The sequence below is a fragment of the Orcinus orca genome, chromosome 19, assembly GCF_937001465.1.
Source record: "Orcinus orca chromosome 19, mOrcOrc1.1, whole genome shotgun sequence".
Classification (NCBI taxonomy): Eukaryota; Metazoa; Chordata; class Mammalia; order Artiodactyla; family Delphinidae; genus Orcinus; species Orcinus orca.
This window is the reverse complement of record NC_064577.1, coordinates 42589437-42617073: the sequence shown is the minus strand read 5'-3', so window position 1 is coordinate 42617073 and position 27637 is coordinate 42589437. Positions and strand designations below refer to the sequence as shown.

The 27637-nt window shown below is 39.6% G+C and overlaps 1 protein-coding gene across 7 annotated transcripts; it reads right to left on the bottom strand.

Moving 5' to 3' along the window:
- Positions 1-36: 36 nt before the first annotated feature.
- On the bottom strand, positions 37-25768 carry MED1 (mediator complex subunit 1). 7 transcript variants are annotated; one of them, XM_049702560.1, is made up of 18 exons: positions 25538-25768; positions 23464-23570; positions 20934-21012; positions 19394-19448; positions 19157-19289; positions 18421-18449; positions 15694-15765; positions 15101-15175; positions 14229-14302; positions 13534-13623; positions 11904-12015; positions 11256-11380; positions 10885-11003; positions 9904-10105; positions 8343-8438; positions 8114-8219; positions 6315-6455; positions 37-1049 (listed from the first exon to the last, which is right to left on the bottom strand). In XM_049702560.1, exons 1-18 carry the CDS (start codon positions 25560-25562, stop codon positions 1019-1021), a joined length of 1671 nt encoding a protein of 556 aa, XP_049558517.1. In that variant the 5' UTR covers positions 25563-25768; the 3' UTR covers positions 37-1018. The 7 variants fall into 7 exon arrangements, with proteins under 7 accessions (XP_049558517.1, XP_049558514.1, XP_049558515.1 ...); XM_049702557.1 differs by having other exon boundaries at positions 37-949; positions 25538-25767; XM_049702558.1 differs by having other exon boundaries at positions 771-949; positions 6164-6455.
- Positions 25769-27637: the final 1869 nt, after the last annotated feature.

Below are 27637 nucleotides of genomic sequence, written 5' to 3'. Positions count from 1 at the left end.
TATTCAAAGGTTAAAAATTTATTACACATAGGCATGTTGCTTTTTATCAAAGAAATTTATTTGCATGTAAATAAACACGTTTTTGTAATGTTTGGGGGGAAAAAATCCCACAGATTTTTATCTACTTTCAAAAAAATGAAAAACCCCCAAGTATTTACAGAACGGCCATATGCACAGAAAATCAAATTTGAAAAGATTTTAGAAAAGACCCTCCCCATCTGCTCCTGATGTACATTTTTGAAACAAAATTTAAAGCTCAGTTTTTGCAACTGAGCATGTTTCCCAACCTAGCTTCTGATATGTTAAGTACTTCCTACCCCTCAAAAAACTAACTCAAGGGTAGAAATCAGGGGGGAGGGAGATTGGGGGGGAAAAAAAAAGGTAAAAGAAGATGAGATTGCTTAGGGATTGTGAATAATGAGTTTCCTATACTGGAATCTGCTTTAAGTGACTCAGCTGGATACTATGACTCACTGGCTCCCTGGAAGGTTTCTTTTGAGAATTCATAATAGTGCTGCCCTAAATTTTCAAACCTAGGCCTTAAGGAAAATCCTTCCAAGAGCCACCAACCTCAAGCCTAGTTTTGGCAATTATATCCTGCTTCATTCCCACCGCCTCCCCCCCCAATACTTGTTTTAAAAGAAATTGATTTTTGAACCTGGAATCTTCATGTACATCAGAGCAGGTTTTGACCAAGAACCCCTAACATGAAGCCAAAAGACAGAAGAGGAATCAGGTCAAACTAAGAATACATAAAGACTCCAGCAGCAGAAGATAGGTAGAAGTTGACTTCATGTCCTTGCCGTCTTTTGAAACAGGAGAATGAGTACACCTAGACAGGAGGGAGGTGTCCCAGGCTTGGTTTATTCTGCCTCTTCTCCTCCACCCTGTGGAGAAATGCAGTGCTCCCTGGTTCTCAGGCAGGGTGAAGCAGTTTAGCCCCGGCTCCCTGTTAAGCAAGTTCAGATGCTGGGTCAGTGTGTGGGGTGTGCCCATCGACAAGTCAGGGGCTTATCCTTCATCCAGATCCTAACTCGGGATTCTTTGATCTGGGATGAAGACAGAAAGAGAGAAAAAGCTTCCCAGTTTACTCATTTTGGTATTTGTTGGCTCTGCTTGGGGGAGCTGAGCCCCTGATACTATGCAGTACATTCCCCATAAGATTTTCCCCACCCAGACCAACTTAAAAACCATTTTTTTTTCCTGCAGAAACCAATGGGATAGGATTCAAAACTAGGTGAGAAATCCAACCTGGTTGTGTGTCTGAGAGGCTGCTACTGTATCAGCATCACAAGATAAAGCACTCTGGTATCACCTTGCCCATGTCCTCCTTAGTGTCACCCAAGACATTTGACTCTGATACGGTAACCGATAACTTTTCTTGCTCCACTTTGCAATGTTTCGTTTCCTACTTCTTATTACCTTGGGACACAAAAGTGGCAGAGTTGTTGTGAGCTGATGACCAGAAAAGGGAGAACACTAAAGGAAATCAGAGACAGTCAGGAAAGAAAGCCAAAGCTGATTTTCCAACTCTATGCTAACTCCAACCTGCAGAAAGGGATGAATATAGAAATCTTCAATATCTGATGAAGTCACTCCATTTATCTCACACACATACATAACACACACACACACACACACACACACACAAATGAATCACCTGGCTTTTTTTTTTTTTTTTAATCCAGAAGAGTTGTGCTGGGGATCATGCCCCGTCCTGCTGACACAGAACCTGAATGGAATCATCAGGAATGGCACAGTGCAGGTGTCAAAATCAAAGTAAGGCCGCAGAATTTTGAGAGGACCCTCCAAATACTGAGAACTTGTGTTGCACTCAAATGGTCTCCTGGATTTCTATATTTATGAGAAGGGCTTCTTATTGATGTCCCCCAGAATCCAGACTCAGACCTGTTCCTCCAAAAAGGTCCAATTGTGTTGCTACATAGTAGCAAGGGTTTATCTTCATACCCACCTAGCATTCCAGGCCCCCCCCGCATTACTTCAAGTGAGCTTGGAACTGTTTTAAGTGAACTATGGCTGCAAATTTTTTACTGTTTTATCTAAGGGAGCATACAATGGAATAATTAAAGTCTGGACTCCTTATCCTTGTGATGAAGGGAAACAAGGAGCCCAGCTCTCAGGAATGGCATCAGTTCTCCTACTAACAAAATGCTGGGATGTGGACTTTTGGCACATTGTAGAAATAGGAGAACTATTAATTCTGTACTGGTTTTCATGCCACTGGATCAAAGAGGCTGTCCCACTTTTAAACCTCACTGCATCTGAAAACACGTTTACATCCCAAAAAGCCAGCCCAGCTTTCTTTAAAGGAAAAAGAAACTATAAATCAATACCTCCACAGAAAGATATCTCTTAATATTCCTATGATGTCTGAACCCTATGAAAAACCTCCTAAAACAAAAATACCATTTTGGTTTTCTACGTAACTCCAAAGGTGGACTCTGACTAATCTGCTTCAGCTTGATACTGCAGTACCAGCACAAGCTCCAAGCTCCCTACCACCAAATAAGCCTCGTTCTTCCACCTCCCATCATTTTGAACCCTGAACCTCATAGAATTAGAAAAAAACACTGTATAAAAGCAAACAGATAAAGGATTGAAATATTACAAATAAATAGCTAAAATCATCTTCCCTCCCCAATCACTCCTAAGAAACAGACACCAAACATTACTTAAGTGTCCAAAATGACCAAAGTCCTTCATTTGCCCACGCCTCAAATGGACAACTACCCAAACAAAGGTGAACAACCTTCATGCAAATGCATCAAGGAATGTATTGCTTTTTCATTTTCTGCCCAGCCCTTCAAATACATGCACTAAAATGTGTTTAAAACATGGCCTAAAAATGGAAAAAGGGAGAAAAAATATATATGAATATTTCCCACAAAACTGGTTCCCACCCTTCCCTCTCCCTAAGCCCTTCCCACCCCCTCCCTTTCATAAGCAAGTATTTTAACTTTTTTTTTTTTTTTTCTGGCAAAGGAACAAGTGATTCGTGGTAACCAGAATCAAACCCTATGGTCTCTTTAGTAGGGTCTGGCTATGCCTTTCTAAATTCACCCCACTTGGTGTCAAAGCCATGCCATTTAAGATTCTTAAAACACAAAATCAGACCTGTCTCACTCCTTATGGTGATTTGCCTATACACTTAGTTTTTCTCTGGCCATGGTTTTTGCTTTAAAAAGTAAGGTTCCTAGTTGCCAATCAGGGCCACATCCATAAGATCGTCATCTTCCTCCCCAATCATAAAGTCAGGGCTAAGCCTTGAGGGCCTGTCTGTAGATAAGATTGTGTTACTTGTCATAGACAAGGACTGGTCTGAAGAGATGGGTGATTTAGACCAACTCTCTGGCTTGATGCTATGAGATTTTTTCTTGTCTCGGTCTTTGTCCCGGTCCCGGTCCCTATCTTTGTCTTTTACTTTCTTCTTTTCTTTTTTGTGCTTCTTATGCTTCTCTGTGCTGTACTCTGGAAGAGGTCGGATGCCATCATCTGAGCTGGGACTGTTCTGATAAGACTTCTCTGCTATGGAGGAGCCTGACTCACTCTCACTGTCCAGATTCTGGGGGGTATATGCTGGTGACTTACTATGACTGGGAGAGCCACGCTCATGCTTTGGAGTGGAACCACTGATGAGTGGAGAGCCATAGTTTTTGGAGGAGGCCATCTGAGGCCTCAGCCCTTCTCCACTACTTTCCCCAGGTTTCTGCAAAGTCACTTTGGCTTTAATGCTGGGGGATCCCCCATCATGCTTGCTGATGATAATTTTTGCCACACCCGTGCTCCCCACATTTTTTGACTCTGAGGTCTTCTTAGATGAATCCACCGAGCCCCCCAAGGTGGAAACCTTTGATTTGTCTTTATCACTTTTCTCACGCTTGCCCTGGAACTCTCCTCCTGACATGTTATGTTTGGAGGACACAGGATGGCTAGAAGAATTTGTGCTCACCCCCACCTGGCCGTCCATTGGGTCTTCACCCCCAGGGCCACTGGTGACAACCCCATGCTTCAGTTTATCTATGACAGCTGTTAAGGACGGCTTCTTATTTCTGCTGGGAGATTTCCCTTTGGAACTCCCATGCTGGTTCTGAGAGGATGACATGGAAGAGCCACTTGAGGAAAAGGAAGAGGAAGATGCTGTACAAGAGTTAGATGATGGGGGAGTTTTCTGAGACAATGAGCCTGAAGATCCTAACCCTGAAGATGACTTCATGCCAGTGCTTGAACTAGTTCCAGACATGTGAGAACCACCAGAACCTGAACTGATAGGAGACTTGGCTTTAGAGGATGGGGGAGTCCCAGGAACAGGCTTCATTGGAGAGGCAAGCTTATCAGAGCCTCCAGGTGGCCTTGAATGGGAAGGGGATATGTTTGGTTTACTCAAAGAAGGATTCATAAGTGATGATGGCTTCCCTTGAGGTTTCATCTTGGTGCTGCTGGAGCCACTGCTCAGTCCATGCTTGGTAATAGGAGAGGAGCCAGGCTTCCCCCCAGACTGGGATGAATTTTTGGACTGGCTAGATCCCGAAGACCCCTGGCTAGAATATATACTGCTACTTAACTTGGAACTTGATGAACCTTCTGATTTACTGCTTTTCATCTTGCCTGAGTTGGAAGCAGAAGACGAGGAAGAATGGCTATGGTGGCTTTTACTTCCTGAGGAAGACACAGAACCACTGCTGGTATACTGACTGTGAGAGGAGGGCTTGCCCACCATCACGGTTCCCTTAGGAATCTGAATAGTGATTTTGGGAATGGGTGGTGTGGCAACACCTGGGGGAGTCTGAGATCTTCCTGAACTGCCTGGAGATTTGGATCCACCTGTACTAGTAGGTGGGGTGAAAGGTCGGTTAGAACAACTGTGAGATGGAGACTTCCCCTCAGTGTCTGCCTTCTTCCGTTTTGGAGGCTTATCTTTGCTTTTGCCATCATTAGAAGGGGTTCGACTGCGCTTCCCTGGTTTGCTGTCTAATCCTGGCCCTGATAGACTACTGTTACTGGTGCCATTGCCTTCCTTTACTCTCTTTTGAGTCTTTTCTTTCCCTAAGTCCCCAGTGGTCAATAAAGGACTCTGGCTACCACTGTGATGCTCCATAAGATCTGTAGGACCCAAAGCCTTACCAGCCACTGCTATTATACTGAAATCAACTGTGTCAGCTTGGCTATTGCCTTTAAACTTAGTCTCCCCATTATCACCTCCAAGCATTGGCACCCCCAAAGTATTTAGTGCCTGAGATGTAAATCCTTTGAAATCATCATTATCTCCACTTTGGCTGCTTTCATCAAAATATTCTTCTCCAAAACCACTTTGGCTCTGGCTGTTCAACAAATCAGGATTGAAATCTACTCCATCAGGAAAAAAATGATTGGTAGGAGAGTCACTACTGGGGCTTCCAGCAGCATCTGCAATAAGGTCAGCTGGATCAGTGTATGGATTTTCATTATTATTGGCTTGAAAGACATCAGGGTCAAAGAGGGCACTCTGAGAATGCCCAGAGCTTGAAGAATCTCGAACAGGGGTGCCAATGGGTGGACAATCGTCACTAGTGCTGGGAAGCTTAGAAGCTTCTTCTGCAATGTCTGAAAGGATATCAGTTACATCCGGGCCAATGCTGTCTGAACTGGATAGTCGGACCATCCTTTGAATACTGGATTGGGGATGAGGTACTGGTTGTGGGTAAGTTGTTGGGGGAGTGCTACACTGGCTTGGAGCTGGAGTGATGTGTGGCGTATCCAGCGTGTCAGCTGTCATGTTGACATCAAAGATAGGGTTCTGTGAGTCAACATCCATTGAAAATAGCTCCCTCTGAAAGTCATCTTCAGTCTGGTGCTTGGGTTTGTCAGGTGGTAATCTTGATGACTTCTTCTTCTTTGCCTTGTTGCTTCCCGAGCACATTTCCATCCGGGGTGAGCCGGAAGAGGAGTTCTGCCTTTCTAAAGGGCTGCTTCCATAAAGGGTTGAGAAATCCTGGGCAGGATTATCTTTAAGAAGGTTCATGAGCATCGGGTGGTTCTTGGTGTTGCCGGCCATCGAAGAGACAGGTGGCGGCGTGTGATGAGGAGGGGTCGGACTCGAGCCAATGGTAGACCCCCCGTTCCCTGTGATTTGCAACAAACTGGTAAGAATTGGGTTCTGAGATACCTTGCTGAAGTCCTCCCCATGGCCCACCGACTCATGCCGATCTTTGATGCTCATGCTCATATTAAACAAGGTGGTAATGGGACCCCCCGGAAAGGTGTTGGTTGGTGTAGTGGTACCACTCATTGGGTTGTTGCCTGTGGTCATGCCATACCCTGGGCTGCTAGCCGGGGGCAGGTTCTTTTTCACCATGTCTTCAACTGTCTCTGCAATGAGGGACAGTGCTGGAGTGTCGGCCTGAATGGTTTCAGCTTTCCTCCGAATAGCCCTCATCGTCACAGGGATGGACATACATCTGTAAAATAAGATGGAAAAAACAAAGTTAATATTGCACTAGCTGCTAATGAAACCAATTTTTTATTTGGGAAAACAGGCTTTAATTTTGCCTGAGACTTACATATGCCAAAAGGTTTACAATAAGCAGCTTTCAGGCAAGGCAAATAACCCGCAAGGCAGGAACAGTTCTATGAAATGCCAGAGCTTTGGGTAAACTCATTCTAAAAGAATCTGGGGGCTTCCCTGGTGGTGCAGTGGTTAAGAATCCACCTGCCAATGCAGGGGACACAGGTTCAAGCCCTGGTCCGGGAAGATCCCACATGTCGCAGAGCAACTAAGCCCGTGTGCCACAACTACCGAGCCTGTGCTCTGGAGCCCATGTGCCGCAACTACTGAAGCCCGTGCGCCTAGAGCCCATGCTCCGCAACAGGAGAAGCCACCGCAATGAGAAGCCCACGCACCGCAACGAAGAGTGGCCCCCGCTCACTGCAACTAGAGAGAGTCCGCGTGCAAAGACCCAACGCAGCCAAAAAAAAGACCCAACGCAGCCAAAAAAAAATTAAAAATAAAAAGAATCTGGATGGAATTCCCTGGTGGTCCAGTGGTTAGGACTCCATGCTTCCACTGCAGGGAGCACGGATTCAATCCCTAGTTGGGGAACTGAGATCCCGCAAGCCTCACAGCACAGCCCCCAAAAAAAAACCAAAACAATCTGGACCAGAGGCAATCATCAACCTCTTTTGAAGTGCCACCAAATAAACCAACCATAAACAAGAGTCCAAATAATTAGACATCATACTGAACTAAAATAAAACTGGTAATAATGAACTTAGTAAGAAAATGCCGTCCTTTTGGGCTTTACATGTGATTAATGGTATATATAATTTATCTTAATTGATGAATCATTAGAAAAACCTCTTGACCCATCAAGTTCTAAACTTTAATGGCTTAGATCACCCCAAAGCTATACTGTGAAAAGCGCTACCACTGGCAGTAAATCTTTTTTATTTTAAAGCAAAGCACTTTTGATGTTATAGATAAATTTATGTTTATAAACATGTTTGAAAATATTTTGCTCTAGAATATGTCAGCAACCTTTCTTAAAGGACCAGATAGTAATGTTTTAGACTTTCAAAGATCATATGGTTTCTGTCCAACTACTCTGCCATCTTAGCTCAAAAGCCACCATAAACAATATGTAAATGAAAAGATGTGTTCACTTACAGGTATGTTTTATTGTGTTCCAATAAAATTTATTTACTAAACAGACCACTGGTACCTACTCCAAAAAAATCTTGAAATTACATATTAATGTTTATGGAAAGCTGACTGGCTTAAGGATCTTCCCACATACTGCCATGTGACACATTGTATGTGTTTAAAAAAAAATGACACAGAGGAAAAAGTGGAAAAAGATCTACATCTTATTTCAGCTCTCTCCCTCATAAAAGAACCCTAATGCGGGGCCTGAAGTTACCTACCTTACTTCCTATTACTCTCATAATGAGATTTATAAAACCAAAAGCTCATATTGCTTCTGATGCAAAAGCAGAGAAGGGTGAATTCAAAGCAGTGACTAAATGCTTTCCTACTAAATTTCCAATTCACTCTAATACTGAAAACAACATTCCTTATACACCTCTTAATGGGACTCTGATGGAAAAGGGCCAGTGCTACCTTTGAACAACTTTGGCAATGAAGTCATCTGTGCAGATGAGTGCATCTGACAGCCCCTTGTAGAGTTTACAGCTCACATGTGTTGAGTCCTGCACATCCATTACCACTGAAAGACAAAATATATAGGAGGCATTTAAGATAGAGTCAGCTTCAGTTTCTGACTTTCCAAAAAAGATAAAGGGACCAAACTGCTGCCCTGAGAGAGGTGCTAGCCACCCACATAACTCACCACACACCAGGGAGTCATTCACAGGGTGCTGAAAAGATACGCTGAAACGGGATTCTGAGAGGGGACACACTTCAAATTGGAGTAGCCCAGGAGAATCTAAAAGGCAAAGAAAAGGATCATAAAATAATCAACCAAATAAAAGACTTGAGACATGTAAATGGTAATTACTAACTATGAAATTTTCTCTCCCTCATTGGAAACTAAATCCCACACACATTTTTTTAATACACAAAACCTACTATGTCACCCACAGGTGACTAAAGGTATCAGATTCCAAGGAATCTACCAGTGTATGTTACGAATACTCCAAAACAAATAAGTAACTAAACTTCAGTTTTCTAAAATGAAGGCACTTAATCCCAATTGATGAAGTCCTTGGCAGATATAAACACCCTGCCTTGAAAGTGAATTCTGAAAATAAATGTGGCCAAGAGGAGCTTCTCATTCTATTTGATAAGCAGACATTAGAACCACTACCATAAACCCTGCTTTCTACCAGTATACAGCTGTTAGCTATACACTCCATAGTTTGGTAAGCACAGATGTAGGGGCTACAATCTAAAATGATACATTTATGCCAAATACACACACACACACACACACACACACACACACACACACACACACACACACACACACACACATTATCATTGGTTTCTAAGCCCAGAGACAAGGATTATATACTTTCTTGGGAAAAAGCATGCATCTCTGTAGGACTAACTTCATAACTACCTCACAAAAACTCATTTTTAAATACCGTGAAGCTATGTGGAAAATTCTCCTAGGATTGAAATATGTGAAATAGAAGGGTCATAAGGACACTTGCACATGCTCTGTGTCATTACTCCAACTTTCTAAAATTTCTCATTTCTAAAGCAATTCTTATTCCCATAAAAGATGTCTCCTGATTTACCTTCCATTTCTTCTTGCCTACCATTTGTGCTGATACAGCTCTATCACTGAAGTGCTTTACAACTAAAGTAAAAAATTAACTATGGTTAACTAGAGAAGCCAAAATTCGTATCAAGATTTCTAATAGCAAACTGTTTGAAAAACATCAGCATTCCAGCATCCTGGGAGAAAAAAGAGAAGGGCACAGGTCTCATCCCTTTTTAAGCTATACAATTAAGTTCTCCAAAGAATGGGGAGAGGAAATATACTCAGGACTAAAATGTGGGAACCACTGTCCTAACAACCTAAAATTTAGATATCAAGAACTCCTCTCTTCCTGCAGAATCCCAAATTCTACCTTATATATCTGTTGCAAGGTTCAGGCCCTTAGGTACCCAATTATATTGCTGCATGCAGAACAAGAGTAAGTCCATTGCAACAAAATCCAGTGGTTTCCAAATGCCAATTTACAGACTGGTTCCATCAAAATTATTCATGGAGCTTGAACTAGATTCCCAACTTCTCCCACATTAAGTTCATTTGAGTATGAAAACCAAATGTATGTAGTTTTAAAAGCTCCACACGTGATATGATGGGCCACAAAATTAGAGAACTACTAGAGTAATCAGTTTCCATTTACCAGTAAGTGTATCAAAAGGAAAGGCAGTACCTTCTTTCAGAATAGTTCTTTTGACACAGCTTCCAATTAGGGTGTTATAGGCCACTTGGTGTCTGATCAGATTCAGGATAAGAGGAACCCGGCCAGGGTGCTGAAAGGTGATTTTGCTAACAAGGGTTCCCTGTAGACTTCTACCATCTGGAAGAGGAGCATCTTTGTTGAGGAAATAGCAATGCTGCTGACCTGGAAGAGCCTGGGCAAAAAGAACAAAGGAAACGAATGCTATTTACTCACCCACTGTACTCCAACCACAAACTATCCTTAAAAAAACCCTACTCCTCAAAAATCAGCAATTTCTTGCTGAATATTAAAGCTCCACAGTCAGTTCTTTGGTCAGCTAATGTTAAATGCCAAATACTCGCTTGGCTGAAAAGACCCCTTCTTTGTAAATGTTCTGCTAATGGTTTCCTAATCTAGCTAATATAAAAATTACCTCAGAAATCTGTATAAGAGAGGTCCCTGGACCACAAGTGCAAAATCTATATTTTTAATAACACCCTATATAGTTATAACAGAGCCAGAATTTGGGAACTATTACTTACTCCAGACTACTGTCAAACATTCAAATAAATTCAAGTCCAGATGTGGTTTTAAAACGCTCCTTAATTTATTCATTCCAGTACTTTCTTCTCCATTAAATACTTTGCAGATTATAAGCTCATGGCACTTGAAAGAATTAAACAGCAATAACTCTTAATACCTACTTATGTGCTTGTAAAAGTTCAGAATACCATTAAGACACTTTCACCTGAAATTTCAACAATGAAATGTACGTTGTTTCCTGACTTGGAAGCTCATGCTTTTCCTTCAGTATGTTTCACAGATTTCTGTAATTTCCTGCCTGACTGAGGAAATATAGGACATGATCCAGCGGTCCAAAAGAACATCATCTGACCTCAGTTATCCTATAAAAGGAAGATTCTGATCTAGGGTCCAAACATAATCTACAACAATTCATAAGGACTTACTTACAGCATAAAATCGCATGTTGTGATTCAAAGGTATAGGGTCAGGGTCCTTTGACAGCTCAAATTGAGTGATCAGTTCATAAAGGGGTACATAAGTTGGTTGGGTTTCAAACAATGGAATTCCTAGAAAAACAAAGATCAATACAATGATCACAGTGAGATGCAAACGTTGACAGCTCAGTTTTCCCTTCATGAGTTCTACTTCATTCGCCCATTTATTCAAAAAGTACTTACTAATAAGCAAAAGCACCATGACATCTATACCCATCAGTGGTTTTTTGAGGCCAAGACTGAAAGGTCTAAGATAATCTGAATGTGAAGTTTGCTTTTCACTTTTATAACAATTATTAGCTCCTGATGCTTCCTAAAACTCACCTGTGCAGTTCTGAAGTTTCTGAACAAATGCTCTAGATACTGGGATTGGCTGGGGAAATTTCAAGAAGAAACAGGCAGGAAGATCAACACTGTTGGCACTGGTGATTGAGGAGAAGGAGGGAGTCCTTCAAAAAAAAAGAAAAGGTGGAGGATTGGGATTTTGAATGATGTGAAAATGAAAAATCTAAACACTCATTCTTAGACATGTCTGTATCATATAACCACCTACTCACAAAACCTATCAAAAGTTCACTCTTTGAACTTCCTTCCCCCAATTCCAAAATATCCTGTTTGTTAACCCTAGAGTATCTTACCAAACATCTATCCTGAGGCACGTTCTCTAGTTATTACTCCAGTATAGCTCTAAATCAACATAAAGTCCCATAGGAAAATCCCATAGAGCAATCATTAAACCAGTGCAAGTAGCACAGTTCTCTTCTTTCTCTCTCAGGATAAGAATGTGTTCTATGAGCAGACTTCAAAGAGGAACATGCAGATATTAAAAAGAGAAATTAAATGGGTAAAACAAAAAGCCCATCTCTAGAAAGTCCACTGGGGGAAGAGCCAAGTCAAAGTAATACCCGTTTCTTACTGGGCTTAAGGTTGAAATAAATGGACATTGCTAACCTACAATTATATTTAACTTACCATTTGTTGTCAACTGGATGTGACCCCATAATTAATGGTGCAATTGGGAGTTTATACATAGCAGATGTTCCTTCGATTGTCACTGATGCATTCATGCCCAAAGATCGAGGAACTGAGAAAAGGAAAGAAAAATGGTATTCTCCAAAGTAACACGAATTATAAGGATCTTGAGTTTCCCTGGTGGCGCAGTGGTTAAGAATCCGCCTGCCAATGCAGGGAACATGGGTTCGATCCCTGGCCCTGGAAGATCCCACATGCTGCAGAGCAACTAAGCCCATGTGCCCCAACTACTGAGCCTGTGCTCTAGAGCCTGTGAGCCACAACTACTGAGCCCATGTGCCACAACTACTGAAGCCCGTGTGCCTAGAGCCCATGCTCCGCAACAAGAGAAGCCATGACAATGAGAAGCCCACACAGCACAACAAAGAGTGGCCCCGGCTCACCGCAACTAGAGAAAGCCTGCGCACAGCAATGAAGACCCAACACAGCCAAAAATAAAAGCAAATAAAAAAATAAATTTATTTTTTAAAAAAAAGAAAAAATTATAAGTATCTTAACATTAAAAAAAAAAGCTAAAAGCTAACTTCTGTAAAATTTGTCAGCCCTAATTTGTTTGTCAGATACTATAATACCTATATAACTCAGAAACGCTACAAGTTATCTTTCTAACCAACCAATATTTCTGTCAGTAAATAAAATAAAATACAGGAAACAATGCAGTCAAAGGAAAAAAAAATTTTAAAGGCTCATTACCAATATTTACTTATTTTCTCCAACTTCAGAAAGCATTTAAGTAGAATTATGATTATAGGATAGTCAATGATTCAAGTTAAAAGGGGACCAAATGAGGTATTAGGCCATTTCTCATTATGTTTTAGTCTATTAACGTGCAAATATAGGGAATTCTCTGGTGGTCCAGTTGTTAGGACTTCGGGCTTTCACTGCCAAGGGCAAGGGTTCAATCCCTGGTCTAAGATCCCATCAAGCCGTGCTGTGCAGCCAAAAAAAAAGTACAAATTCAAAGTAAGATCCATTATTTTAGTTCTTTAGTAAGTTGGCTAATTTCTTTACCTTTAAAGTAATGATTAAAGGGAATTATTTCAAGTCAGATGGTTTACATTTTTTTATTCACTCATTTACTTATTCAAAAGGAATTATTAAGTTTTTATTATTATGTATGTATGTGTACATATAGATATGTATATCTGTAGGAGTGTATGTGTATGTATCAGATGCAAACTCTGGTAGAAATGGAAAACTTTGGTAGGGATGGCAGATTTATTTGGGAGTAGCAAACCAGAAAGTACAGGCAGGCCTGGGCATTCAAATTTTTTTTTTTTTTTTTTTTAATTTTTTTTATTTTTTGCAGTACGCGGGCCTCTCACTGTTGTGGCCTCTCCCGTTGCGGAGCACAGGCTCCGGACGCGCAGGCTCAGAGGCCATGGCTCACGGACCCAGCCTCTCCACGGCATGTGGGATCTTCCCGGACCGGGGCGCGAACCCGTGTCCCCTGCATCGGCAGGCGGACTTTCAACCACTGCGCCACCAGGGAAGCCCGGCATTCAAATTTTTGAAAATATTTTTTAAACACTGAGCAAAACCTTCAGTTAATTTACAGTGAAAGTCTTACCATTATTCTCATGCAAAATGATAGGGGATGTAGTCTTATCATCCAGCAGGTCAGAAGGAGAAGCATAATACTTCAAGTTCATCAAATGACCTATGCAAAATAAAACTTATCACTACTTTTTTATCAGGTAAATTACAAATAAAGAAAAACATTCCCATTCCTATAAACCTATATACAAGAAAAGAGTTTCAGATATGAGGACTAATGATCCAAAGCAGCTTATGAAATATGACAGAAGCATAAATATTGATTCTAGCAGCAACAATTTACTTCACAATTTAAAAAAAAAAACTAGGGGAGGGCAGGTGTTGACACCTTAGAAACCATTAAAAAAAATACACAAATGAGAGAGGGATAAATTGGTAGTTTGGAATTGGCATATACAAACTACTATAAATAAAATAAACAACAGGGTCCTACTGTTGTACCATACATAATATCTTGTAATAAACTATTATAGAAAACAACGTGCAAAAGAAAAAAAAACATATACACACATATATATAACTGAATCACTTTGCTCTATACCAGAAACCAATATAACACTGTAAATCAACTATATTTCAATTAAAAAAAACCAGAAACACAAATGACTGGTAATTTTCACCTTCTGCTTATAAACCCAAGGTGAAATTGTAATAACCCCTCAACTAAAATTAGACATTTTTCTAAACAGGTAAAATAGAATCACATACCCCCACTTCTTGGAGTGAGATAGCCAACACTTCCATGAAGAATCTTATCCAAGGGACCAGCATTGGTTGCTTTCCTGCAAGACAAATGATCTATGTTTGCTTATATTTAAGCCCTGAAGGTATTAGTGTACAATGTGATAATGAGTTCAGCTCTGAAACATATTATAATTCTATCCTAATGACTCTATGTTGTACCTGGGCATTTAACAATTGTATTTCAACTTCAAAGTGAAGGGATTATTTCTAAGAATACATGTATGTATTATGTAATACATGTATTGTATGTAATATGTATGTAATATGGTGAACAAAAATTACAACTATACTATTATTTATCAGAAGGGAAGCCAGGGCTTCCCTGGTGGTGCAGTGGTTGAGAGTCCGCCTGTTGATGCAGGGGACACGGGTTCGTGCCCCAGTCCGGGAAGATCCCACATGCCGCGGAGCGGCTGGGCCCGTGAGCCATGGCTGCTGAGCCTGCGCATCTGGAGCCTGTGCTCCGCAATGGGAGAGGCCACGACAGTGAGAGGCCCGCATACCGCAAAAAAAAAAAAAAAAAAAAAAAAAAAGGGAGGCCAGGTTTGACAAGTCTTCTGATAAAACCTAAGAAATAAAAATTTTAAAAAAATTAAAAAAAATAAAAAACCTAAGGAATACCAACCAACAACTTAGGGACACTGATACTCAGAAAATGGAATGCAATCATTTGGGAACTGAAAGGATATGGACAAGATGTACAATACAGGTAAAACACAGATGCATAGTAACATACATCTATAATATATATTTAAAAAAATAAGAGCCTAGTAACCCCATAGACGAAAAACTTTAAGAACAAGGTCAAACAGAATTGACACTTTAGCCAGTCTTACCAATACATAACTGCCATTTTAGATAGATCCTGTTCTAAGGATTGGAGAGCCAAGTACATTTTAGTCTTTAGTTTGCTAGAAAGTAAATAAAGAAAACAAGAATTAAATAGTTGACAAATATATGTACACACACACACAAACATGAAAGCCTAGAGAGCAAGTCTACCTTGGAGGCAACTAAGATATCTATTTAAAAAACAAAATAAAACTTTAAAATGTTAAAAAATCATTACTGATCTACCAAAGCTAACTTTTATCTCTACTTAAAAGAGCCAAGCAGGTATACAGAATCCCAGGTAGGTTAAAAATAAAAGTGGCAACCCAGTTCCATAAAAATTTCTTTCAGCCTAGAAATCAGTATGTTGAAGACATCTCAAGGATTATCTTCTAGCACTATAATCCATTAATGCAGATATTTGTTTATTTAATATACCTTTAAAAGACATTAAGCTGGAACCTGAGCTATACATTGTCAGTATGAGTAGAAATCACAAATGAGCTAGGGCCGAAGACTTGGCAAATTTCTAAGTACAAAATGGTTTATAGATTTATACTAATTTTTCCAAAAAAGGCAAAAAAATAAAAATACTTACTTGTCCCCTGGAAGGTTATAAAGATTAACAAGACCCTTAAGGTGCTTAGAAAATTCATCAAAATTTTTTTCCCTATAAGAAGTTCAGGGGAGAGGGAAGAGAATAAAACATACAATTACTATTCAGTCTTATCAGCAAAGTGCCAAAAATCATGGCTATATAAAACTAATCTTAATAATTTACTTTACTCTTTTTCCCCCAAAGTTTTCTAGAATCAATCAAAAGTAGGAAAAGAAAATGCAGTGTATCCCTTTCTCTGCCCCATTTTTCTGAAGGAGGTGCTAATAAGCAGTATAAAAGATAGTCAAAAAGACCCGATAACTCATATAGTAATTCGCTCTTAAGTAATGAGACTTGGTTTAAATAAATCACTTCTTCTCCTCTTAATCTGTAAGTGAGATGATTGGATGTCATGAGGAAAAAAAACTTTTGGAGAGAAAATGGAAATAAATAAATTGGGAAGATAGAACACTTTTCATGTATACAGATAGAACACTTTTCATGTATACGGCAACATAAGAGCAAAGAAGGAAAATGAACACTAGGAGAGAGATGGGAGACCTAAGGAAAAGGGGAATGGGTACTGTGGAGGCAAACCACATATTCCAAAATGTTCCTATGACTAGCTTTACCCCAGGAAAAAGTAACTACTACCATGAACCCCTGGCTTCCTAGAACCTAATATTCAGGCATGGTTTCTTAGTCGAATAAGGTTTTGTGGACAGGAATCCAACATAACTTGACAATTCTAACTCTCTACATCTATTTCAAACTTAAAAACAAAAAAAATGTCCCTTGAAAGCTGTACTGCTCTGACAACGTCAGATACTTGGTCGGGCATTTATTGACCACTTACTGCCCAAAGTGCCATGAAGACATTAAAAGGAAGCAAGAGCAGCAGCAAAATATATTCCCTACCTTAAAATTACCATCTATACAAAGTGATCAAAAATACCAGGTAGGACTTCCCTGGTGGCGCAGTGGTTAAGAATCCACCTGCCAATGCAGGGGACATGGGTTTGAGCCCTGGTTCAGGAAGATCCCACATGCAGCGGAGCAACTAAGCCCTTGCACCACAACTACTGAGCCTGAACTCTAGATCCCACGAGCCACAACTACTGAAGCCTGGGCACCTAGGGCCCATGCTCCACAACAAGAGAAGCCATCGCAACAAGAAGCCCGTACACCACAATGAAGAGTAGCCCCCGCTGGCCGCAACTAGAGAAAGCCCACGCGCAGCAACGAAGACCCAATGCAGCCAAAAATAAATTAATTAAAAAAAAAAAATACCAGGTAAAGACCAATATTCTTCCTAAGGTTCCCACTTTAAAACATGCCTACAAATTAACTTTAGAACACCATCAGTTCATAAATTGGTATGGTCTCCTACTCCACATTAGAGCCAGACATATTTTTTTCCTGGACTATTCTGGTAATACAACTTTGCTAGACTTATTGAGTTAATGAAATCATAAAATGTTATTTTTTATGTTACACTGCAATTTTTCAAAGCTCGTTCAAATCTGGTGTATTTGGCTATAAGGACATTAAACTGATCATTGAGAAGACTGAGTGTAAAACTTATTTCCTCAATATTAACACCCTTTCTAAGACGCCTCCATGTGATATCTGATAATTTCACTATAATTTAAAATATAAAATAGATGTAATGACTTTCTCAAATTCCCAGAGAGTTAACTCTGGGTTTAAATTTAAGCATGAAAATTTCCACTCAATTCAAAGAGAAAAGATAAGCCAATGGCAAAAAACATCAATTACTAAAAGAGACTGTCTTCAAGCCTAGCACTTTACTATAATGGGACCCATATACCTTAAATAGAAAATAATTTTTCTCAAAGTTGAAGTGAAAAAAAGTTCTTTTCATGGTATAGACTCAAATTTCTCAAGCTTTCTTTGATTCAATAATTAGGTTCTATTTATTTTTGTTCCACACAGAATTCCTAAGGTTAGCTCAGTAGTTCTCAACCAGGAGTGATTTTGCCCTCCAGAGGACACCTGACAATACCTGGAGATATTTTTGATTATCATAATTCAGGAGATATTGCAACTAGTTGGGAGAGACCAGGGATGCTGTTAAACATCCAACAATGATCTGGGCATCCCCCTACAGCAGTGAATTTCCCAAACCAAATTTCAATACTGTCAAGGTTGAGAAACCCTGGGATAGACGGAATAGGGTAAAAAAAAATCAAGCTAAGTCAATTCTGAAAGTGAACAAGTACAGACTGTGAAAAATCTTGACCCAAGAAAATAAATTTGTTCCTCAGGAAAGTAACTTCTGACCATCCTCAAAACTTAGCTATAAAGAATAGCACTGTCGGGCTTCCCTGGTGGCGCAGTGGTTGAGAGTCCGCCTGCCAATGCAGGGGACACGGGTTCATGCCCCAGTCCGGGAGGATCGCACATGCCGCGAAGCAACTAAGCCCGTGTGCCACAACTACTGAGCCCGCGAGCTACAACTACTGAGAATGCATGCCACAACTACTGAAGCCCGCGCACCTAGACCCCATGCTCCACAACAAGAGAAGCCACCGCAATAGAAGCCCGCACACCACAACAAGAGTAGACCCTGCTCGCCGCAACTAGAGAAAGCCCACGCGCAGCAACAAGGACCCAACACAGCCAAAAATTTAAAAAAGGAATTAAAAAAAAAAAAAGAATAGCACTGTCTGCCAGTATCAGGGAATATAAATGTCATCTGCTCACCTTAGCTGCTGTACAAGCTCTGGACAGCTCTGAAATTAAAGAAATTATGTTAAAACTTTAAACTACTTTAAGACACTTGAAGACATCAAAAGTTTTTCTCTTTTATTAATAACACATGCTTTATAAAAAAAACATTAAAACTATAGAAGATTCTTATATTAAGATATCAAAAATATCTTCTTCCTACTTGGTAAACCATGGGTTGGGTCAGGAAATTAAAGATTAAAATATATATGAAATAGCTTATAAAGGAATCAACTTTCAGCTGCTTGTTTAAAACATTAGGACCTCTCTTTAAAGCCATCCTTGGAATCCATATTCAACTGTCTGGTTATGCACATTTTACATTCCTCTCTATTACAGGGTTTTTCAGAGACATTAGTTATGTACAAGATTATCTGTTCTTCTTGATTAGAAGTTCTTTGAGGTAGGAACTTTAAATTATTTGTATCCCCAGAAACTATTGTTCAATTGCGGCTCATGTTTGTTGATATGAAATGGAAAGGGTTCCTCTGGTGTTTCCTTTTGTCAAAGCCTCTGGATGATGTCAGAGATGGACCCAGATTATACTAAATTCCACTCTACAGCTACTGATGTTGTAGCCCATCACATCATCTCTATAGTGGCTCATGAAAAAAACCTAAACCCAAGCTATTTCAAACCCCAACAATTCCTTTTAAAATTAATGTCCCTAAGTAAACCCCACAGATTCCAGTGAAATATCAACAACACATACCACAGGATTCTCCCCATGGTGAGCCACTTTTACATCACAAAGCTGTCCTGCAGGATCTAACTGCACTTCCACATAGAACATATCTGACGTGATGTAACATTCAGTGCCACTGGCACTGAGATGAGAGCCCAGTCTAGCAGGAACAAATCAAAACAAAAATTAATAGAAGACACATAAATAAAGCCACCCAAAGTCAACACTAAGTTAAACATTTCTGCCTAGAGATAGACTACTTACCCATTCTGTCTTGCTATAGACTCCAAACGGTCAGTCATTGCTGGTAAAGATGTTACTACAAAAGGGTGAAAAAAGGAAATCACAAAAGATGTTCCAAATAAATTGTATTCTTCAGAGTCAGAAACATCTCAAGAGTATATCTATCCTTCCAAAGCCAGAAACATATTCAATAGTTCAAATGCTTATAATGCGCATAAAGTTCATTGGTAAGGCTTAGCTGTGGCCTAAGCAGTAATAAGGATCAAAAAAAAGATCTATTTGAAAAAAATGATTGCACCTTTCTCGTCTCTCTTTTTCATTACTCATTTGGGACAAGTTATCTTTAATTTAAAGAAGACACACTTAGGGACTTCCCTGGAGGTCCAGTGGTTAAGACTACGCGCTTCCACTGAAGGGGTCGCAGGTTCAATTGCTGGTCAGGGATCTAAGATCCTACATGCCGATCAGTGCGGCTAAAAAAAAGACACATTTATCTGCTAATGCTAGAATAAGGAAGGTTAACATCAAAACCAGCATAGAAACAAATATTCTATGTTCACAGTGGCATTATTTACAATAGCCAAAAGATAGAAACAACCTAAGTGTCCATCAATGAATGAATGTATAAACAAAATGTTATTTTGTTTACATATAATGTATACATACAATAAAATATTATTCAGCTTTCCTAAAAAGGAAGGAAATTCTGATATATGCTATAAAGTGGATGAACCTTGAAGATATTATGCTAAGTGAAATAAGCCAATCACAAAAGAACAAATACTGTATGATTACACTTATATGAGGTATCTAGAGTAGTCAAATTGTTAGAGTCAGAATATAGAATGGTGGTTACCAGGAGCTGGGAAGAGGGGAAATGACAAGTTACTGTTTAATGCGTTCAGAGTTCCAGTTGGGATGATGAAAAAGTTCTGGAGATGGATGGTGGTGATGGTTACACAACAATGTGAATGCACTTAATGCCACTGAACTGTACAATTAAAAATGGTTAAAATGGTAAATTTTGTTATATACATTTTACCACAATTTAAAAAAAAACAATATTCAGCTGAATCAGGTTCATTTGTGATAATCAGAGTAAAATCTGTTTTTACTTTCATTTTCCTTCAAAAACAGACAGAAGTATTAATTATAAGCTTGAATAATCAAGTTCATGATTTGAATTTTATGTTTGCTTGCCTGAAAACATTCTTTATAAACACTAAAAATCTCTTAGAGTCAAAAAGTCCATCTTCTTATTGAGTTAATTAGGAGAGAACATGTGAAGGAAAAAAACTTTCCCCTGCTATCTGCAATCTTATAGCTACCCTCCATCAATTATCTTTTGAGTTTCTACCAACCTCCAAAATGGGATAAAAAATAAATGTTTCAAAAGTTCAGGTAAGAGCTCATCTCAACTCCATAATGAAAGCAAGAACAACACCTAGCATAGAACGGTTGACCTATCTCAAATTTATATTTCTAGTGTAAGTATAAAATAGTCTTTCCTAAACTGGGTTTTTTTTAAAGAAATTAGCATATTTCAAAGATGTTTACAAACCTTTGAGAGCTTTCTGCAGCGTCTCCAAGCAGCTGACCAAATGTTGGTGCCCTCCAGAACTCATCACAACCCTCTTCTCCTGTATTAAGAAGGAAAACATTTCAGGTAAAAACTAACAAAGCCAACAGTGTTTTGGGTAAACATACACATTATCCCAGAAATAACATTTCAGGATAGTCTATATATTATGGTATAGTCTATATACTCTATATTTTCTATATATTCTAGATAATCTATAGATTTTTAACTGTTAGTCTGTCCATCCATCCAAAAGAGGAAAGGTTAATATACATGGATACAGGCATATCCATATCCATGAAAGCAGAAAAAGGTATTTCCAGATCTAGGACTTCCCTGGCAGTCCAGCGGTTAAGACTCTGCACTTCCAACGCCGGGGACGTGGGTTCGATCTCTAAGATCCCACATGCTGCATAGCATGGCCAAAAAAAAAAAAAAGCCTATACCAAAGGTATTTCCAGATCTAAAGTAAGATAACTTTCAGGGAAAAATTAGGAAGAATCAAAATGTAATAAATGAGATCAGCCTCCTGTAGAAGTGACTACATCCTAAGATTCAGTAACTTAAATGGGGTGGCTCAGATGGGACAATTCCCAAATCTAATAAGGTGATATGCATGTAATCTAAGAAATACAGCCAGACCTTAGTCAAACTAGATTGACTCTAAGAAACAGGATACGTAGTCCAGAAAAAGCCAAAGAGCAAAAAATTTAGCATAGTTTTTCTAAACATATCCAGGGAAGAAGTTTCTCTTTGCACAACATTCTAGTCCCCAGAAGTATGAACAGTTTTATGATACAAGGATAGTTTTTCAGACTTTTCCACGCCCTAAATCCATCTCTCTTGGCTCTAATTCCACCCTCACAAATATCTGACTAATTAATAATCTAGCTCCCTTTGTACCTTGAATATACAAGGACCTTGTCCATTGCAAGGACAATGGATACCAGTACTTTGGTAGCTGGAAAGACAAACACTCTGCTGTAAATTAATAAACTGGCATTCTGATTTCCCCGTTAATCTACTGAAATTTTGTTAGTATGTCAGTTGTTGAAAACTCTTCAAAATCTTTTACGTACCAATAAAAGTAGGTTTCTGAATCTGCAAAAGTGAGAAGTAGACAATGGAAGCTATGGTGACCAAACCAAGAACTGGTAACCCAAAAGAGGGTCTTAGTAGCCACCTGGAATCCCTCTATGTCATAATGTCTCCCTAATGACAATATCACTTATAGACCATATTTCAAACTAGAATATGGCTGCCTTATAGTATAAAAATGACAACCTCTGAATTCCCAGACTGGAAAAATTGCCATTCTTTAAGACTTCTAAAAAAAAACAAAAAACCTTTTTTATGTACACAATCCTGAGCCAGAAGATATCTGTAGAACTTAGTTATAGAAATCTTTTAGCAGCATGACACTTTGGTGTCCATTATCTCATTTGATCCCTACAGCAAAAAACTGGTGTTGTGTGTCTCTACTTTCCAGATGAGGAAACTGAGGATCAGAAAGAACAAATAATCTGTCCAAGGTCACTTAGGTAGAAGTACTGGAGTCAAGACTAAAATACAGGTTTTTTGACAGCAAATTCAGTTTTTTTACTAGGCTATATACTGATATGATCATTTTAAGCTCTAATAAATCTACTAAACTGAACTTACACTGGACCCGGTGTAAGGTTTGGTAGAGGGGTACTTTCACTGAGTATAACATGTATACAGAAAAGTATATGAATCTGAAGTGAAGAGATCGTTAATTATTACAGAGTGAACACAGACATATAACCATTGCCCAGGTCAAGTCATAAAAAAGTACTCCTGTAACATTTTACTACCACTGGATTCATATGGATGAACTTTTAACATCCAGCCTCTACCCTCACCCCACTCCCTGTATTCCACCTAACTAAGGGCTCCCCATACTGGTGAATGACTCAGAAAGGAGAAGTAGTACTGTAGAGAAAGAGGGCCACAGAGTAAACAGGTGAAGTTAATTAAAAATGAATTGCAAACTCAACTAGCAGAAAAGATACAGTGACAGTATTAGCACATTAGAATCAAGGAGCTTGACAGGAAGTGAAAAATAAATGTCTCTCTATATCAGTCTGTCATGTGTATCTTTTTTTTTTTTTTTGGCGGCACTGTGGTCCTTGTGGAATCTCAGTTCCCCAACCAGGGACTGAACCTGGGCCACGGTAGTGAAAGCCAGGAATCCTAACCACTAGGCCACCAGGGAACTCCCTATCAGGTGTATCTTTTATAGGTGTATTTCTTAGCACTTTGCCTAAAGTACCCCAGTGTACTATAACTCACAATTAACACAATTCTATAAATATACCTCCTTCTTAGGTAGACTCTTAAAAGTTGAAAGCCATCATGTGCTTATGATTTTATGAGAAATAAAACTGAAGACACACCATAATAACTAGTTAGAAAAAGTCTACACAGGGAGCTTAGCTTATTAAATAATTATCTAAGCACAACACTTTATCCACTTCACCACAATCCTCACCATGACTTGACGCACAAGCTTAATGGTTTCACTCCAAGGTCTATTTTGGTTAAATTTTGCATGGAGCCGTTCCAAGAGAGAACTCATCTTACTCAGCTTTTCCGACTCTAAGATATAAATCAGAAAACATCATTAGCAACTGTTCTTTCAAGACCTTCCACAGTTTTTCTTGCAAACAAAACTCCCATACTTCATCCTGGTAAGAGCTCAGTTAAAATATTTTCCAATATGATTTACTTCAAAACATATGAAGAATTTGTTTTTAATGACAAGAAGACACACACAATTGTGGGTCTAGTCTAACAAACACCATAGAAGGGGACTGCTTTCTATTCAAACTTAATGAGAACCAAAAAAAGAACCATCTCTAATGCTGTTTAAGGATCAAGACTACCATTTAGTGACAAAATAATTTCATGGTATTCGTGAAATCCCTTATATGATATATGCAGAGCACACATTTGAACATGGCCTAACTACGGTTAGTTGGTTTTCAAAGTGAAAATACAGACTTTCTTAATTTTTTCACATAATTTTAAGAGATCAATTTATAAGTATTATCAAGAAAACAGGCTTTATTTGCCATTCAGATTTTTCCTATTTAAACTCAAACTATATGAACAAGGAAGATGTCAATGACTAAAGGATGAGTTTCCAGAAAAGTTAAGAGAAAGGCAGAAAAGAATGGCTCCTGGATAGTGTGTGAAGGAACCTCCTACACCCTCCAACACTCCTGTAATTCTTGTAACTGCTTAGCACGAGCAAGGACCTGTGCTGGAGACCACCGGCAGTGTAAAAATACAATATGCCTGAGATGACACCTGTGAGGGGGTGTGGGTAAGTTACGTGAAAATAACCGTCACACAAAGCAAAATGAGATTTGTTCTTAAAAACAGAGACACATTACTACTGAAATTCAAAGGAGGAAAAGTTTGTAATTAGTTGTGGGGATGTTACAGAAAAGGTGCCATTGAAAGATGTATAGAATGTCAGCAATCTGAGTGACATCTTCTAAATCAAGATTCAACTCCTCCCTCCAATGCCTTCATCTTCTGGAAAACTGTTTTTTGGTTTGTTTCAGCCAATTTATAGTTCTGGAGAAACGTCTGACAATTCCCACTTTCAAGACTCATTCACTCAGGCACTATTTTACATGATGGAGATACAGCAGTGAGCAAACTAGACAAAACTGCCTCATCTAGTTTCCATTTTACACTTGTCATTCCTCTGCACCAAGAAGTATACCTTTTTTCTTCCTCCCCTTCAAAACACACCCCCCTTCTTTCCCTTAAGAAGCCTGATGATAAATATCTTTACAAAAATGCTCTAATGAAACATTTTTTGAGCAACTATTATGTGCCAGGGACTGTATAATGATGAGTAAGGCAAGATCCTGATCTACATAGCTCAGAGCACATTGGAGAAGACAAGTATATAATAGTGAGCTGTATCAACAGAACTATGTCCAAAATGCTAAGGAAGCATTTAAACTGTAAAGTGGAACGTCAGAGAATCTATGTAAGGTTACACAGAAAGTTGTTTTTCAGCAGTTCTGAATTAGTTCAGACATTGAAAGATTGAAATTCAACGCATTTTTAGAATATACAATAGCACAAGATGTGAACACTGTGACATTCTTGAGAACTGCTGGCTTTTAATACCATAAGTACCTAATCATTTCATTCACGCGAAAACATTCTCCAGTACTTTGACATACAGCGCTGTATTACTGTTTTTATGTCATCATTCACACTTCTCTTCTGGAAGGAGCAAGTTTTACATTCACTCGCCGCGTCTCCCATCCCTTTAGGCTAAAAATGCCCTGAGGCCCAAATGATTGCCCCTAGCTAAGCAGGAAACCTTAACATAAGTTGGGAGCCCCCCATCTCCCCAAAGTCAAAGCTCTCCATCACCAAGGAAGGCAGTCGGAATCTAAAACTCACACACATCCCGCCTCCTAGACTCTGAGCCCTCGGGAGAGTGGCCCCCGCGGAAGCATCTGCCCCCCAGCTCCTCTCAGAGATTGGCTCCCCCAGCTGTGTCCCGCCCCCTGCTTTTCCCCTCAGTCACTCACCCTCGGTTTCCCCCTGAGCCTTCATCCTGACAGCGGGAAGGGCCTGAGTCCTACACAAGAGGATATGCCCCTCCTCACCACTAACAGAGGAACCAAGTTGGTTCGGGCTCCCGGGACGCAGGGCGCCTGCAGTCCCCACTCTTCCCGGGAAGGCTCAGTCTGAAGTCCCCGGCGGCAAGAAGAGAAGGGTGCTCGCGGCCGCCGCCATCTTCCGCAACAGAACTTCCGAAAGATCGCGAGATTAACCGTGATCCTGCGAGAGAGAGGAAAAGGGTTGGGCACCAAATATCGCGAAAAATGGTTAATACGTTGCTACTCGCGAGATTCTCCCCACCCTTCCTTCTCTCTCAATTGTCTTAGGCTTCTCGGCCGTAGGTATGGAGTTTGCTAGTTGGAAGTGTTCGGCTCCTCTGCGAAAATTGGCACTTTCGTTTTGGCTTTTAAGCAGTTTGCAAATTTAAATCCCCAGCTCTCTTTACTAAAAGACTAGCTCTTCGAAAATATTGTTATCGGGAATATTTTATTAAAATACTCGCTTTCTTGAGATACTAGGTGGAAAAAAATGTTGGGTATTTGTAACAATGTCCCAAGCTAGCCCGGTACACTTAATTTACATGTCCTAATTTTCTTTTTAATTTCAGAAATATTTTTCTTGAGCAATTCCAATATTTTTGAAGATCTGGGAGATTCTGGATTAAGAAAAACTTGTTTGCAGCAGTCAGATCATCGGATGCTGTTAATTATCTTTAGGATCCCAAAGGTGTTCACAATTGATTGTATCTTTTTTGTAATCATAGTGAAAACAAGCAGTTTAGTTAATACTCTACACTACAAATCACAAAGAATGTGTAGTCATATCTCTTGTATCAGTAAATCCTCCCAAAGAGAAAGCTGGAGTAATGCCGATAAGTTCGTGGCCACTGGAACAAGAGCCAGGCTAAAATACAATTGTGCTAGCATTGGGTGGAAGTTCTTAAAATAGTTAAGGCTGCATTTTTTTTTTCAATGTTCTTTTTTTCCATACACACCCTTGAGAATAACTGCTGAAAAGTTGGATTTTACCTAGTTTGCTGTAAGGATATTAAGCAATGGATTTCCACTGGTTCTTTAGTCTCAGACTTTCCCCATATTTCAAAAATGATATGCAAACATCCTCCAAAGCCATTCCAGCAGGTAACTGCAGTTCAGATGAGCAGGCACAGCAGTGTAAATTTAATAAGAATAAATCTTTATTTGCCACATGCTTATTGCCACAAAGATATAAACCATGCTCCTTGAAAGTAGAACTTAAATTTTACTTCTTGTCTATTCCTCGTGCCCTCATTCCTTTCAGTCACTACACAGTGAGTTTCTCGGGGCAGGAATTGCCTCTCATTTCTGAATCCCCACTACCTAGCACTGTACCTGGGCTTAGTAGACAAATGTTTTACTGGGCCTAAAAAGCTTCTCTAGACCCAGCTCTTCTCCCCTTGCCAAACCCCAGCCACACTGACCTTCCACCTGCAGACAATTCCTTCACTCCTTCCTCTCCCAAGGTCCTTGAACATGCCTTTTTAACTGCTGGGAGGTCTTTCCCTACCCCACCCACCTCTCCTCACTGAGGCCAACTTATTCAGATCTCAATGTAAATGTCTCTTGCTCTGGACTAGAGAAGCAAGGCTTCTCTAACCCGTCACTTGATCAGGTCCTCCGTTATATTATTTCAAATTTCTCTTTAATACCACTTTCACCATCAAAATTAATTAAGTACATGATGATGCATTCAATGCCTGTCTTCCCTGCTAAACTATCAAATCCAGGAAGGGCGGCTGCTTTCACTACTGTCTAGTGATACTGCCTAGCCTAGCTCCTGACACATGTCAGAGACTCAATACATATTGTTGGGATAAACTGATAGTGTTGTCAGATAAAATACAGAACACTCAATTAAATTTGAATTTCAGATAATCAACAAATTTTTTTTAGTGTAAAAGTATGTTCATGTAAATCTAGCAAAAGCATTTATCCAAATGAGAATTTCCAAAGACAGTTCATATTTAAAATGCTGTGGGAATTCCCCGGCAGTCCAGTTGTTAAGAGTCCATGCTTTCACTGCCAAGG